General features: G+C 38.5%; 1 protein-coding gene and 1 pseudogene across 7 annotated transcripts; both read right to left on the bottom strand.

Annotated features, from left to right (window-relative positions):
• Positions 1-3701: 3701 nt before the first annotated feature.
• On the bottom strand, positions 3702-9517 carry LOC111575145 (E3 ubiquitin-protein ligase TRIM41-like; annotated as a pseudogene).
• A 1745-nt stretch (positions 9518-11262) lies between these two features.
• On the bottom strand, positions 11263-16004 carry LOC111575148 (ninjurin-2-like). 7 transcript variants are annotated; one of them, XR_008600121.1, is made up of 5 exons: positions 15836-16001; positions 15540-15619; positions 15084-15247; positions 14621-14810; positions 13137-13278 (listed from the first exon to the last, which is right to left on the bottom strand). XR_008600121.1 is itself a non-coding variant. In XM_023280094.2 (4 exons), the coding sequence occupies exons 1-3, from the start codon at positions 15946-15948 to the stop codon at positions 15093-15095; spliced, it is 348 nt and encodes a 115-aa protein (XP_023135862.2). In that variant the 5' UTR covers positions 15949-16000; the 3' UTR covers positions 11263-12313; positions 15084-15092. The 7 variants fall into 7 exon arrangements, 6 of the variants coding, with proteins under 6 accessions (XP_023135862.2, XP_023135861.1, XP_023135860.1 ...); XM_023280094.2 differs by lacking the exons at positions 13137-13278; positions 14621-14810 and adding an exon at positions 11263-12313 and having other exon boundaries at positions 15836-16000; XM_035952752.2 differs by lacking the exon at positions 15084-15247 and having other exon boundaries at positions 15836-16004.
• Between the last annotated feature and the right edge of the window lie 231 nt (positions 16005-16235).

Raw genomic sequence — 16235 nt, 5'->3', positions numbered from 1 at the left:
GCCTTCTGGAGAAAAGTTCTTTGGTCAGAGGAGTTATAGGAGTCACTGGAAAATCAAGACTATCATGATATGCATGGTCTTTATAAGTACACTACCGTTCAAAAGTTTGAGGTCACTTAGAAATGTCTTTATTTTCGAAAGAAAAGCAGCTTTTTTCAATGAAGAGGACATTAAATGAATCAGAAATACAGTCTAGACATTGTTAATGTGGTAAATGACTATTCTAGCTGGAAACAGCTGATTTTTAATGGAATATCTCCATAGGGGTACAGAGGAATATTTCCAGCAACCATCACTCCTGTGTTCTAATGCTACATTGTGTTAGCTAATGGTGTTGAAAGGCTAACTGATGATTAGAAAACCTTTGTGTAATTGTACTAGAACATGAATAAAAGTGTGAGTCTTCATGAAAAACATGAAATTGTCTGGGTGACCCCAAACTTTTGAACAGTTGTGTATGTAAACTTTTGTTCACACATGTAAGAATTAAAAGTACTCATGCAGAATGGCCCTCTCAAAGTGTTTGTATCACATTATTTATCCAATTAAAAGATAAAGACACCTAAACTGCATTTAAGTGCAGTACTTCAGCAAATGCACTTTGTGGCATTGTACCTCTGGTTCAATGAAAGATCAGGCCTGGGGTACTATATTTACATCATATATACTGCATTTGGTCACCTTATATTTACATGTACTCAAGAAAACAGGTTTGTCACAGAAATCGTGCCGATAATCAGTCTGTACCCACAGGACAACAACAGGGAGACTTTTGAAGAACTTTTATGTAACCGTCTATCAGCTCAGTTATCTTGCTCATTGTTTGGTTTGTTTCAAAACTAGTTCATGGCCAAAGACGTGGACCTAGCACACAATCTGACATGTCAAACACAGGTGTACCAAATGCTCCATTGCACTGTAGTGATTGCTGCAAAGAGACACTGTTAACCCTCAGACATCGCTTTAAACAAGTGACACTGAATGCCAATTTGTTTACATGTTGCAACAGTTGTTTCTTTATGACAAAACTGTCAAAAAAATTAATTATTTTCCATATAGTGTGTTATGTGTAAAAAAAATTTGGATTATCACAATCTGGCACGTGCGAGTGATTAACAACAACATTGATTCTGATGCATTATTATTCTGATGTATTATTATTATTATTATTATTTTTTAAAAGAATTACACTCAGGACCTTAAAGACAAAACCATCTTAATGAGTGCCTGACAGCTAAAGTCATTATCTGTACCAGTGTTTTTACTGCAACAGCTCCAAATTTCAGCTATTGGAAATGTCATATAACCAGCATGTAGTACTCATCACCTAAATCGAGTCCAAATCAAGTGAATTAAGAACAGGACGTAGCATAATGTTATAGTTTGTCAGCCTTTTTTTTTTTTTTTTTTTCAATTTTCCGTAATGGCTCTCAATTATTTGAATAACATACAGGATTTGAATGTGTTATGACTCATTTTTTACTAGAATGTGAGTTGGCCACTATAGGAGGAGAAAATGACTGGAGTTAAATTCATAGATGAGTAATTGCAAGCTACACTACCAGTCAAAAGTTTGGACACACCTTCTCATTCAATGGTTTTTATTTAATTATTTTGTACATTGTAGATTAATATTGAAGACATCAAAACTATAAAAGAACACATATGGAATTATGTTATAAACAAAAAAAGTGTTAATCTTCACTATTAATCTACAATTTAGAAAACAATACAAATAAATAAAAAGCATTGAATGAGGTGTGTCCAAATTTTTGACTGGTAGTGTATGTCAGCATAAGCTGTAAAATTATAGTTCAATAAATACCTCTCAGGTGTTGATATGTCACAGATTTGAGTCATTTTTTAACCATAACCTGCTTATAATTCAGTAAATTTGATTTGTAGTCATATTAACCCTGTTATTTGGTGATTCATTGTCATACACTACAGTTCAGAAGTTTGCCCTTATTTTTTTAAAGCATTTTTTTCAATGAAGATAACATTAAATCAATCAGAAATACAGTCCAGACATTGTTAATGTGGTAAATGTCTATTCTACCTGGAAACAGCTGATTTTTAATGGAATATCTCCATAGGGGTACAGAGGAACATTTCCAGCAACCATCACTCCTGTGTTTTAATACTACATTGTGTTAGCTAATGGTGTTGAAAGGCTAATAGATGATTAGAAAACCCTTGTGCAATTATGTTAGCACATGAAGAAAAGTGTGAGTTTTCATGGAAAACATGAAATTGGGTGACCCCAAACTTGTGAACGGTAGTGTAAAACTCTTCACTTTAACTGAATATCTGTCAGCGTGATGCTATGTCAGATATGTACGACATGTTCTCAGTATGTTTGATGAGTGAATGACCTACATACGGAATCAAACCAGAGTGTGTGACACATTTCCGTACTGTTCACTCTCATCTCTCAGGTCCCTGTCGTCGGTCTGTCTCTCTCACGCACAATTACACATCAATCTAAAGAAATCGCTCCAACTAGACAGTGAGGAAAACACACACACACACAAACACACATTTTCAGTGTCCCAGTTCCCTGGGCGCCAGTCAGACAGACAGCTGAGGTATAAATAGGCTGTTGGCTAAAGTTCCCCTTGAGAGGAACACACCAGGAGTGGTGGACCAGCGTAATCTTCTGAACTGCACCGCTAACACAACAAACAGTGAGAATTTATTTTACTTGCTAGTAGCTCTTATGTCCATTTTTTTTGTCATTGTAAAAATTTCTTAAATTCCTTGAAATCAAGGTTTGTAGGTCTGAAAATACAAAATTCAGTAGTGTAAAGATAAAGGATTGAAGCCGTAGTGTCATGAAGTGCTATTAAACTTTTAACCTTCTCAACCCCGAGTAGTGTCTGGGAATTTTTTGTTCCTGCTGCATTTTTCCTCATTGTGGGCTCATTTTTCACTGCAATATAAAATCCTGAACCCCTATGGAAAGAGCAAAGCAATGAATAGAAGTAGAGAAAACAAACATGCCTTAGGTGCTGTATGATATAAGTATAATGACACATTTAAAAAAAAAAAAGACAAATTATGAAAAAAGAAAAATCTAAAATTAAATTTCTTTTTTTTTCAAAAAAAAAAAAAACTAGAATCAACATGTACAACATTTTTCAAAATGTTCTCAGGTTTTAGCAATACTGGAAAAAATAATGATTCTGCATACAATTAATGTTTTACTACTTACATTTTCAAATCTTTTTCCGATCTGCTCAGTGTAAACACAGCCTGCAGTTCAACAGAAAAGTCCCTGAATTTTCAGCTTCACAGTTGTGCCGAGGAGCAGAATTTTTTGTTGGCAAAAACAAAATGATTTTAGTTTTTAGTTTAGATGTGGTTCATTTTCCAGACAGAACTGCACACGATTTGTTGAAAGACCTTTAGGAAACTGATAATCTGACAGCTTCATCTGTTTTAACAGTTTCTGGCTCTAATAAATTGTGTCAGCTTGGCATTTTTTTTAAAAACGAAAGCCTTTCATAACTTTATTACAGCAAATCCACCACCAAATTTTGCAACTGACAAGGTAAACTACGTCACAGCAGCCCCAGAAGAACTCTTTGCAGTTTGAGGAATTGTACAATAATTAACATGGAGAAGATAATTTTCAATAAATGCGCTTTTATTAAGCAGTTTAGTACATACCTGTTTCATGCTTCATAAACCATTTTATTTTGAACCTTTTTTTTAACAGATACGATTTGACCAAACATGCCAGATGATGATTTGCTTTCAAAAATGATGACAAAAAATTAAGCACACTTGAGGATTCCACATGAACAAAGCATTTGTAACCATGTACTACATCTAAATTAACATTTTTATTTTACATATGATACATCCACAAATGTTTGCCTTAAATTCAAAGACATAACTGATCAAAAAGATTGAAAAAAAAGATGAGAAAAAAGTTGTTTGTCGGCAATGACAACTGCAAGTCTAATATTAATTATGTTTGAAAAGCCAAAAATGAAATTCTTAAGTGTAGTTGGTTCCCCTGATGCTACTGTCCACAATTTGTCTTTTCATTTTTCTACAGACTACAACCATTTATTTAAACAATGGTGCCACCTTCTGATGAAACAGAGGGATTGCAACTTGTATTTCTATAAATGAGCCACCTTGTATTTTTCGTGCCTCTTGACATGATCATGCCAAGTGGCTACAAAAACAGAAATAAAACGAATATTTTTGTATTATGCTGAGTTTTATTGGCTTTTTGTGATATTAATACTTCCACTGCCTTATATACTGGTTAGCATTCATGCCTTCATATTAATAAACGGAGCTGTACATTTAAAATCTGAAAGGAGAAACCCATTTGAAAGACCTGGCACCTTCAATTGCACCACTTACAGGAGAGATCACGAGCATGTTGCCGGGATCACCATCAAAGATTCCAAAAAAAGGATAGAGTTTCGGCCTGCTGCTTACAGGAGAACCTGCCATAGAATAGAGAAAGGCTTTCAGTGTGGGTGTTGTCTCAGTGAAGCTGCATCCTGTGAAGGAGTACATCAGAGTCCTGGCGTCCACATCATAGAAGGAAATCTCTCCCTCATAATCGACAAACACACCGACTGTCTGGAGCCTCTGCATCACGTTAGGAGGAGGACCGTCGCTGGCATTGACACGATATAACTCATCAAACAGGGTGTATCTTGCAGCAAATGTCCAGGCTCCCTCCTCAGGCGAGGGATCAGACATTATTATAAGTGGTCAACACACTCTTTGACAACTCCCAAGAGCCAGCATTTGCTTCCACTGACCCAAACCTCGTAGTAGAACCTGCCTGAGGAAAACCGCAATAACAAATGGTCGACATTCAAATTTTCTTCTGAATAAAGCAGGAAAAAACAGGCCGCTTTGCCTGAATGTCAGCTGTTTCCCGTCCTCAGACACCATAAGTTTGGAATTGGCCGAGTAGGCGTCCAGAGTCACGTTCACGGCATCCCACTGTTGGATCATCATCAGCTTGTCCTGAGGCAGATTCCACTATTCCTGAATAAAACCATCTGTCATTGGCTTTTCAGCTGCATCAGCCTATTTCACAGCCTTGCAGCCATCAGACAGCCTGACCTCGAGAGTAAGCATCTCCATCTCATTGCTGAGCGTCTTTTTCATCTGAGGACAGACTTTTTCACCATCCCCACATACAGTGGGGATCGACAGTTTGGGCACCCCAGGTAAAAATTTGTATTAATGTGCATAAAGAAGCCAAGGAAAGATGGAAAAATCTCCAAAAGGCATCAAATTACAGATGAGACATTCTTATAATATGTCAAAAAAAGTTAGATTTTATTTCCATCATTTACACTTTCAAAATAACAGAAAACACAATAATGGCGTCTGCAAAAGTTTGGGCACCCTGCAGTGTTTATGCACCACCCTCTTTGTAAAGCTGAGACCTGACAGTGTCATGGATTGTTCACAATCATCGTCTGGAAAGACCAGGTGATGTCAATCTCAAAGGTTTTAAATGCCCAGACTCATCTGACCTTGCCCCAACAATCAGCACCATGGGTTCTTCTAAGTAATTGTCTAGAACACTGAAACTGAAAATAGCTGACGCTCACAAAGCAGGAGAAGTCTATAAGAAGATAGCAAGGCGTTTTCAGATGTCAATATCCTCTGCTCGGAATGGAATTAAGAAATGGCAGTCATCAGGAACAGTGGAAGCTAAAGCAAGATCTGGAAGACCAAGAAAAATATCAGACAGAACAGCTCGGAGGATTGTGAGAAAAGCAAGTCAAAACCACGTTTGGCTGCACGATCCCTCCAGAAAGATCTGGCAGACGCTGGAGTTGTGGTACACTATTCCATTATAAAGAGATACATGTACAAATATGGCCTTCATGGAAGAGTCATCAGAAGAAAACCTCTTCTATGTCCTCACCACAAAAATCAGCGTTTGAAGTTTGCAAATGAACATATAGACAAGCCTGATGCATTTTGGGAACAAGTTCTATGGACCGATGAGGTTAAAATAGAACTTTTTGGCCGGAATGAGCAAAGGTACGTTTGGAGAAGAAAGGGCACAGAATTTAATGAAAAGAACCTCTGTCCAACTGTTAAGCATGGGGTGGATCAATCATGCTTTGGGGTTGTATTGCAGCCAGTGGCACAGGGAACATTTCACGAGTAGAAGGAAAAATGGATTCAATAAAATTTCAGCAAATTTTGGACACTAACTCGGTGCCATCTGTGAAAAAGCTGAAGTTAAAGAGAGGATGGCTTCTACAAATGGATAATGATCCTAAACGCACCTCAAAATCCACGGTGGATTACATCAAGAGGCGTAAACTGAAGGTTTTGCCCTTCACAATCTCCTGACCTCAACATAATTGAAAATCTATGGATAGATCTTAAAAGAGCAGCATGTGACAGACAGCCCAGTAATCTCAAAGAACTGGAAGACTTTGGAAGGAAGAATGGGCGAAGATGCCTCAAACAAGAATTGAAAGACTTTACCTGGCTACAAAAATCGTTTACAAGCTGTGATACTTGCCAAAGGGGGCAGTACAAGGTATTAACTCTGCAGGGTACCCAAACTTTTGCAGACGCCATTATTGTGTTTTCTGTTATTTTGAAAGTGTAAATGATGGAAATAAAATCTAACTTTTTTTGACATATTATAAGAATGTCTCATCTGTAATTTGATGCCTTTTGGAGATTTTTCCATCTTTCCTTGGCTTCTTTATGCACATTAATACAAATTTTTACCTGGGGTGCCCAAACTTTCGATCCCCACTGTATGTCTGCTGACCAATGTCCAAGAAGTCTGGTGTAAAAGGAGGGTTGTAGTGGGACAGAGGCTTTAGAGGATCCTCAGCATGTGCAGGGAAATTGAGCGACGGCCAACTCTGCAGGAGGTGGAGGTTGTCCTCTGTTTGCAAGAGTTGCTCCATTTCAGATCTTTTCCTCCTCAACTCAGCAACCTCTTGTTCCAGCTGTGTTATGAGGTCTTCAGCTTGCATCTCCGCTGCTTTCTGCTTCTCTTCGATCAACGAAATCAGCTCGGTCTGGCTTTGTAGCAGAGTTCCCACCAGAGTGCCTAAAAGATTAGCGATGTCTGCATTCTCCCTCTCTGATTCTTCCTTCCTCTGTTGAGCTGAGTGTTTGATTCCCTGAGCACTACTGGACTTAGCGTTTTCCATTACTTCCATCTCTGACGTTGCATTCTCAAGCCAGGCTTTCCTCTCTCTGAACACATTCTCTACGGAACGGCTTCATGCGCCACATGGTCATCTTTCAAGCACGTGAAACAAATGCACTCCTGGTCCGAATGACAGAAGAACTCCAACATGTTGTGATGCCTCTTACACACTCTGTTGTCCAGGTTTGATACAGGATTGATCAGACTGTGCCTTTTAAGCCTTTCAACTCTCTGATGAGGCTCCAGGTGAGTCTGGCAGTATGAGGTTGAACACACCAGAGACACGTCTTTTGAGCTTTGAGCTTCGGTCTGCGACAGATGTCGCAGGGAACCTCCCCTGGTTTGGCAAGGACCTCATCTCCACCCGTCACAATCAAGCTGTTGATATGCTCCACCATATCTCTGAATGCTGTGTTGACCTGCAGCTGTGGTCTGCTGGAGAACCTTTACAAACAGAGGGGACACTGTGTCAGGTTGCTGCTGTCCCAGTACCCGGTGATACAGGCCTTACAGTAGTTGTGTCCACATGGAGTGGAGACGGGTTCAGTGAACGCATCCTGACAGATCGAACATCTGGGCTGATCTTCACAATGGAAGTCAACGGAGGCCATGTCTCTGAGGAAAGAAACAATACAATGGTTGTAGTTTATGAATTCAAATCAACAAAAATGTTGAAAATTAATAAGCACCGTACAATTTTAGACACATTTTCCCCTGTATGAGTTTGGTTTGTTTAAAGATCTAATTACCTTTACAGGGTGGGTCATAAGTTTCCATACATAAGAAAATGTATAATGTATATTTTTTATGTTTCAGATACCCTAGAAGATGTGTTTGACGCTATCTTTGGGGGCACTTGAAGGCCATGGGGTGTCAGGTGAAGATAGAAGACATAAAACATCTCAAGGAATGTATCACCAACGCCATTACAAGTATAACTTCAACTGTGCTAATGCAAGTTCATCAACAGTGGAAAACACGTATTAATACGTGTTTTTGAAACAATGGTAATCATATGGAGCACATTATATAAATAAAAACAGTTGTCCAACATAAAATGTTTATTTTTCCTATGCATGGGAACTTATGGCCCACCCTGTATTTGACTCCTGCCTTTTGAAGCTATTAGCATCCATAATTTGCAGGTTTGATGTATGTATGTTGCTGTATTGTAGCCTGTATTCAAAGAGTGAAGTTCCTAAACAACTGCACAAACAACGTGTCAGTTGTGTGTGTGTGTGTGTGTGTGTGTGTGTGCGTGTATAAGTTTAGCACATCACCCCAAAAATATCAATAATCTGAGCAAAATGACAGTTATATATTTCAGTTGAAAATGTAGCTAAATGCTCAATATATTATCAACCTAGTACATACGATGTTTTCACTTACAGCAGCATGGTAGTAGCAAAATAAGTATACAAGCACAAACTGTCATAAAGAGGGGCATCTTATCCTCCAGTTTACCTTACATTTTGAATTTTTGAGTATATTTGGGGAAATGTACATTACAAATACAGCCCTGAAATGAGGCTGGATGGAGACATCAGGAAAGACTTGCAGACTCAAATTACAAAGCCATTCATATTTAGTGTCCTTAAATAACACCACAACAACATCATGGTGGAGGAGTTTAATAGACTTTCTCTGTAGGCTCACTGCAGTGATGAAATCAGTAACAGGGAGAAATTTCTGTGGAAAATCACCAGCTGAAATGGCATTTAGTTACACTCAGAACTCAGTGAGATCCATGAGAAGCATCCAGCAGCAAACCAGAGTTCTCAAACACTGACACCAGGAGCAAAGTTTAACGTTTAGGCTATAAATAGATTTATGCTCTGAATCGGGAAAATAAATGGGGACGGTAAGGAATGCTGGCAGTGAGTCAAACTGTAAGAAAACAGCATTTGAGCTCAGTATACATGTCCGTAAAACTAAAAATAAAGTCAGCCTGTAATTAGTTTACCAAAAGTGTCATTATATATACAAGTTGCAGTGTTTCCTGTCACTGTAAAACACAACCTAAAGAGTGTTTATTTAGCTCTGGCATCTGTTGTAGTGAGTTTATTGTTATTATATATACACTTAAAAAAATGTCCTCACTTTCTGCACTGTTATTTAAACTGATAAACAATCTGGAAGTATTTGTATTCATCATAGCAGACTCAACAGGAAGGACATGAAATATCTGTGTAAAACTCAAATAGTAATCAGAGTAGATGAACTTTACCTGCACAGATGTTGTGTTGACCGGGAAAACAAATGATGTCCTTCGCATTAGTTTTGTTTTAGGTGTGTCATTTCATTTCTTGGGAATGAGTCTTCTTCCATGCCTCCATCTCCTCCTCCTATTCCTGAAAAAAGTTACTAAAACACAACAGGATCCAGTTTCCCTCACATTTTATTTCCGTCTAAACACTGAATCTGTGACCTACACTGTAAATCATCATAAAAGAGTTTAGTTAAATCAACTCATCTTTTTCTAATGTACTTAATGTAACTGTATATACACTACTGTCAGAAGTTTGGGATCACTTAAAAATGTCCTTATTTTTGAAAGAAAAGCAGTTTTTTCAGTGAAGATGACATTAAATGAATCAGGAATGCAGTCTAGACATTGATAATGTGGTAAATGACTATTCTAGCTGGAAACGGATGATTTTTAATGGAATATCTCCATAGGGGTACAGAGGAACATTTCCAGCAACCATCACTCCTGTGTTCTAATGCTACACTGTGTTAGCTAATGGTGTTGTTCTTTGATAGTTTATTACCTATTATTAATGAATATGTGGCAGAAAAGTTTAAAAGAGAAGGTTTATTTTTCAAAAATTTTCAAGCCCAAATGTTCTCCAATCCTGGAATGGCCCTGTGACGTTTTGGTCTTCCCTGGTTGTAGCTGGGATTGGATGAGGAGTGTCTGATGCAGTGGAGAACAGAGAGAGGAGTCTTTCTTCAGGGCGAGCCACACAGTTAATGGCGTTTCTGGAGCGATACCGATTTCCCTGTGTCCAGGCCTCCTTGTGGACTGAGCTGATAGGCGTGGAGGAGATCTGGAGCCAGGCTGAATGTTTCCTCATGGAGGGCTGATGGATGAGTCAGAGATTTCTAAAACCTTCACACTGGCAGCGTGACGAATTGATGGTGTGTGTTGATCTGTGCAGAGGAAGCGAGAAGGAACAAGTGGGAAGGGCAGAGTAGTAGACGTAGGACAGGAAGGGGAATGTTGAAGTGTGATCCTGCTCCTGAACTTGAGCTACTGAACATGTTTCATCAAGTTGTTAATTTAACTCTGCTCATTTTTCAACCAAAATGCAGGTAAACCACATTTTAAAGCAATGGAAAAATGAGTAAATTGTATATATGTTTTGAGATTTTTGTTGTAGTCTTTCTCTCTTTGTTTTTGTCGACATTTATTTTGGTAATCACAAAGGCAAAAGCACATCATGAACCACAATCAACCAAAAATACCATCACCAACTCCAGACTGTTTTTGCATGACTTATTCTTAATAGAAGACATCTTAAACAATCATATTTTTGAAAATTTGTGCCTAATTTTGCAAGTTTTATAGACAGAAATTGTCTTCTAAGGCAGTGAGATCCCCAACAGTATGTGCACACATTAAAACTTCCTGCTTGTTCAGGAATGTTATAGAGTTCACTTTCAATCTTAAGTATCATAAAGTTTCTTCAAAGCTTTAAAATGTAATATTGCTGCCTCATCATTATGACCTCGATGTTTTATTCAAACATTCTGGAGGAAAATGTAGCAGGTTGCTGTTTATTGCTGGGACCTGGAAAATCAGCAAAATTAGAGCAGAGGCCAAACAGAAATCACGAGTAAACAATATAAAGTAGAAATTATATAGAAGATAATGATAAAATTGACATTGTGTGGTATTACATGACAGATACTTCTCCCTGCACTTTATTTTTTGAACTTAGCAGACCGTTAAAACAACAAAGTAGAAGAGCAGGTTGCATGAGTTCTGACCTTATTGTGATGGGACAAACGAAACAAGTCTATATGACTTGGTGAAATACCTGGCATTCATAATGATAATAACAGAAAACAGTTCTTGCTCATATTTGAGATACAGTTTATTCATTTTGCACCAGTGATCCTAAATTCTTTCACTAGATGGCAGCAATAGCCTGTGTTAGTCTGAAAAAGGAGAATGTATAATGCAATAGAGGGGTTATCGCATGCAAAAAATCTAATTTACATTGCTGTGTATGCATTTCCTTAGACAGATGTAAGCTTTTTTTATGAAAAAAAAGTCTTCTGATGCATTCTGACTACATCCAGTCTAAAAGACAAAAAATACAGACTGATTTCTAGACATTCTGGACAAATTTGAGGTATTTTGAACTTTTTTTAGTCATTTCAATGATTTTCACATATTTTTGGACAATTTTCATTAATCGTGTGAGTAATTTGGTGGGTTTTTGTCACTACTGACAATTTCTGAGAAATATGGGACAATTTTCGTCTAATTTCGGACAACTTAGATGTCATTTGAGTCATTTTTAATGGATGAAAAACACATTTGAGTTCTGCTAAAAGCTGCAACTACATCAGTTTTACATCCATCCAGGTGTCACAGTTTAAAAGACAAAGAATGCAGACACATTTCAAGACTTTCTGGACAAATTCAAGAAATTCTGAACAACTTTTATGTCATTCTGATCATTTTTTGGGTCATTTCAAGAAAGAAATATGTGTCTCTGTTGGGCCAGAATTAGACACAGAGGAGACAAAATAAAACAAACAGTTTCATACATTTTAAAGCTGGTATTAACATGTAAGGAATGTTCAGCAGATCTGTTTAAAAAGATATGTGTTAGGTTAAATTATGCAACAACAAAAAAAAATCTGCTATATTTATGAATCCTTTGAGCTTTTGTAAGTGTGTGTGTGGCAGTGCAGTTTATTAGTGTAATAGTTGTCAGTTTGTGTGTGTTGTGTATCAGTGAATGCGCATCATAAGCCAGGGGAAGTATCCAGTCCGCTGCATGCCGAAGGTGCTAATAAAGAAGTTGAGGGCTGTGGTGATGAAAACTATGATGGTTGTTACATTGTTCAGGTAGTCGAGGCGCTTCTGCAGAGTCGAGTTGTTCAGGTCTCGACGGCCTACAAAACACACACACACACACACACACACACACACACACACACACACACACACACACACACACACACACACACACACACACACACACACACACACACACGTTAGAAAAAGAAAGGATTCAGACTACACCAGGTTGCTGAAACACTGAGAGTTTGGACATTTTTATTGACTTCAAATCCATGCACAAAATAAAGAGCAAAAGTTACTTATCTTGCATGCATGGACACACTTGCACACATACTACAGTTTGTAATAACAGGTCCACTTCATGTCCACCTAGTTTTCATTTGAGCCGTAATAATCATTAATAAAAATGCAATAATCAAAGCACAGATTTCTGTTAAATCATTTCATTTATTCAGCTTTCTGTAGGACGCCATGTACACATGTATTCACTCTGCTTTTTTCCTGATATTGAACCTAAAAATAATTTTCTGTCACACATGTTTTCAAGTAAATGCAAATAAAACAGGTTTCGTAATTTTACCAGTTACCAAACAAGGGGGAAAAACATGTAAAATGTAAAAAATACAGACACAAATAATAAAAAAATATGTTTAATTTTTGCTCAAGCACATTATTGCAGCAAATGAAATAATGCATATTTACATCACAGTTGGTTAAAGTGAAAATGTCTTAGTTGGATTACAGTTTTGAAAGCTGGAATGAGAAATAAGACGTGATGTTTGAACATGTGTGAATAGTTTTTCAAAATCCGTCATTTTGGATCATTGTGTCACTTGAATGTGTGCATGTGTGTGAATGCATTTGTGATTTTGTGTGTGTTTGTGTGTGTCTCAGAAGTGGAGTCGAGCCAGCAGCCAGCGGAAGAAGCCGGTCCTCTTGGATCCGAAGAAGCTGATGAAGAAGTTGATCACGGTGGTGGCGAAGATGACGCCTGTGGCAACGTTGTTCAGGTAGTCGAGTCGTTTCTGATTGGACACCACATTCAGGTCCCTGCGGGCTACAGCACACACACATGCGCGCAGACAGACACACAAACACACAATTTCAAACACTTCAAACACACCCATCCACAAACACACTTACGGATGATACAAGCATTCACTCCATACAGACCCACGTACAGTAACACAAGCAGCAGTACAGTTCAGGTAGCAGACCTCCAACCTCTGTCTAGTCTCTGGGGCATTTTGACTGGACTTTATTGGATTATAAAGTTAAAGACACAAACAGACTTGAATTTGCTCTGAGGTGAATTCTCATCTTTGCAAACTGAAAACAAAGCTTGTTGGAAGACCTCAGTGTTACTGCAACTGCAACTTTAAAGCTAACATCTAGCGGTCCAGTATAGAAGCCATTTCTATAGTCAAAAGACTAAGTATATGCAGGACACTGTTTGGTCCAGTAGGTGTCGCCTTTGTGCTGGTAATCACAATACAGGTAACTGCAAATAGTTTTATTGACTGAGGTGAACACCACATTGTTGTACTGATTGAACTTTTGGACTTAAGAAGTTTTATGGACAATTGATATGAATTCCTGCTTTTAAACATAAGAAGAGTATGAAAAACGGACAAGAAACCTTCCAGCAAAAATCAATCTATTGCAGTGCTACAGTGTGTGAGTCAGGTATAGGCTTGTCTTTACAGCCCATCCGTGACTTTAAAATCCATTTTTATAGTGTTTAATGGTTGTTCTAAACTTGGAGGCGTAAAATAAAAGCGTTAAGATATAAAGGCATTTACTTCTGCCTTTCCTCAAGTCAATTGTCACATAGAATGTGGACATTTTACATTGATATACCCACAAACAAAATGACCTTGCGCTGAGCACAAGTGGGTGTTGCATGTGTACGTTATGTACGGATACCGAATTGCGTGACCTAAATATGTAGAGGATGGCGGGAATTGATGGGGCTCGGAAACAGCCCCACAATTTAATCAATTGTTCCTTGTATGATTTCCGATGGATAAATCCCAATAAGTCCACAGCGGTGGATTTGTAGTAGGATCGCAATCATGTGATAGTGTTCACTTGTTGTCATAGTTACAGTGACATCGTGCTGCTATCTAGCAATGATACAGAAATCTTTAACAAATCCATGGATTCAGACTAAAAGTCGCATCACTGCCAAAATCTACTTAGTTGGTCCTTGTGTCATTTCTGACCTTCCCTGAAAATTTCATCCAAATCCGTTAGTCCGTTTCTGAGTAATGTTGCTAACAGACAGACAAACGGACGGATAAACGTATGCTGATCGTCACTCCACCACATTCCTTGGCAGAGTAATTGCATCATGACCAATGCTTCTCATGAAATATGTTGATATTAAATGTACATACGCACGTCTGCTAAATGTGTCTCATAGATAGAAGCGCTGGAAAAGCCATCGCAGTAAACAGCTGCGTTGTGTCCCGAAGGCAGATTTGATGATGTTGACAATAAGCGTGAGGAAGATGATGCCAGTGATCAGATTGTTCAGGCAGTTTAACCACCGACGACAGGAGGGCAGGAGGGTCAGCTCACAACGAGCTGTACACACACGCGCACACACACCCAAACAAACACAACATGGATAATTCATTCATACATTACACACACAACCAGAACACAAACACACAGGCAGAAAAATAGAGACAGACATACACATCTAGTTGGTCCCTTCCATTCATACTGAATGCAGTCAAAGCACTGTGGCTGATTAGTACCGTCAGTAAGTAGGACAGTGAGTTGCACAGATGTGTGTGTTTGTGTGAGAGGTGTCGTCATTTCCAAAAAGACCTAAATGAGAGAATCATTTCCTACATCAGAGTGTCAGAAATGCATCCTGGCAAAGAGGCCGGTACGTTCCATCCCAAAGACAGAGATGAAGATGTTGGTGACGAAGATGAGGAAGATGATGATGGTTGTGATGTTGTTCAGGCTATCCAGGCGCTTCTGGTTGGCCTCTTCGTTGAGGTCTCGCCGGGCTGCAACACACATGTGCAAACACATCCAAAAAATAACGACAAAACAAGAACAAAATACTACACACACAAAAAAACAGAGAAACACTTTTTTTCCTTCATGTGGCACTGATGAATGTTTTGTGACTTTGAGGTTTTGCATCTAAAGACACTGGTTTTCAATCTGTGCAAACTAGATTTTCACAACAAAACAATGTATCAGTGAATTAGTGTGTTAATATGAGTGGTTAAAAACATGGAAGATGGATTCATGAAGCGGGAGGTTCTTTAATATGATTCATTTTGAAAAACTCACCGATTATAATGATCAGGATTCCAGCCACTATCTGAAGAGCCAGGGAGAAGGAGATGAGGGTCAGAACAGCAGCATAGTACCTGAGAGTCACAGGGAAAAAGAATAAATGACACATTCAACAAATAGTTTAAGGCAGCAATAAATGTGATCATGCAGGATTCAGATGACCTCAAAACAAAATGAAACCCAGTTATAACAAATGTCTGGAATTCCTACTTTGTCTTTGCTGCAAATTCTGTTAACAGGATTGATTCTTTTTTCTTTACAGACGTGGAAAATGTTCCTCCTTTTCGTACCTGTACCCAGCTCCCTGTTCAATGACAGTCTTCATGTGTGTGATGTTTGCCAGGAACAGAGCGATGTCCAACATGCCTTCAGCTGCGGTTTTCTTGGTAGCATAAAGGTTCATGTTCAGGTTAGAGGTTGAACCTCCCTGAAAAAGAATTCAGATTCAGGGTTATCCTTTATGAATTTACCTCACTACTAAAGAAAAGTGTGACTGTAAACAGTATAGCTGTTCTGTTCTTGATATATGTCACCATCCATCCATTATCTATACACCATTTAATGCTCATTAGAACCACAGGGGGCTGGAGTCTATCCCAGCTGACTTAGGGTGAAGGCAGGTGACACCCTGGACAGGTCACCAGTCTATCATAGGGCTAAATATAGAGAGATCACACTTGCATTCACGCC

Source organism: Amphiprion ocellaris, chromosome 21, assembly GCF_022539595.1.
Source record: "Amphiprion ocellaris isolate individual 3 ecotype Okinawa chromosome 21, ASM2253959v1, whole genome shotgun sequence".
In the NCBI taxonomy this organism is placed as follows: domain Eukaryota; kingdom Metazoa; phylum Chordata; class Actinopteri; family Pomacentridae; genus Amphiprion; species Amphiprion ocellaris.
The sequence above is the reverse complement of the archived record's forward strand: the minus strand, read 5'-3'. Positions and strand labels throughout refer to the sequence as shown.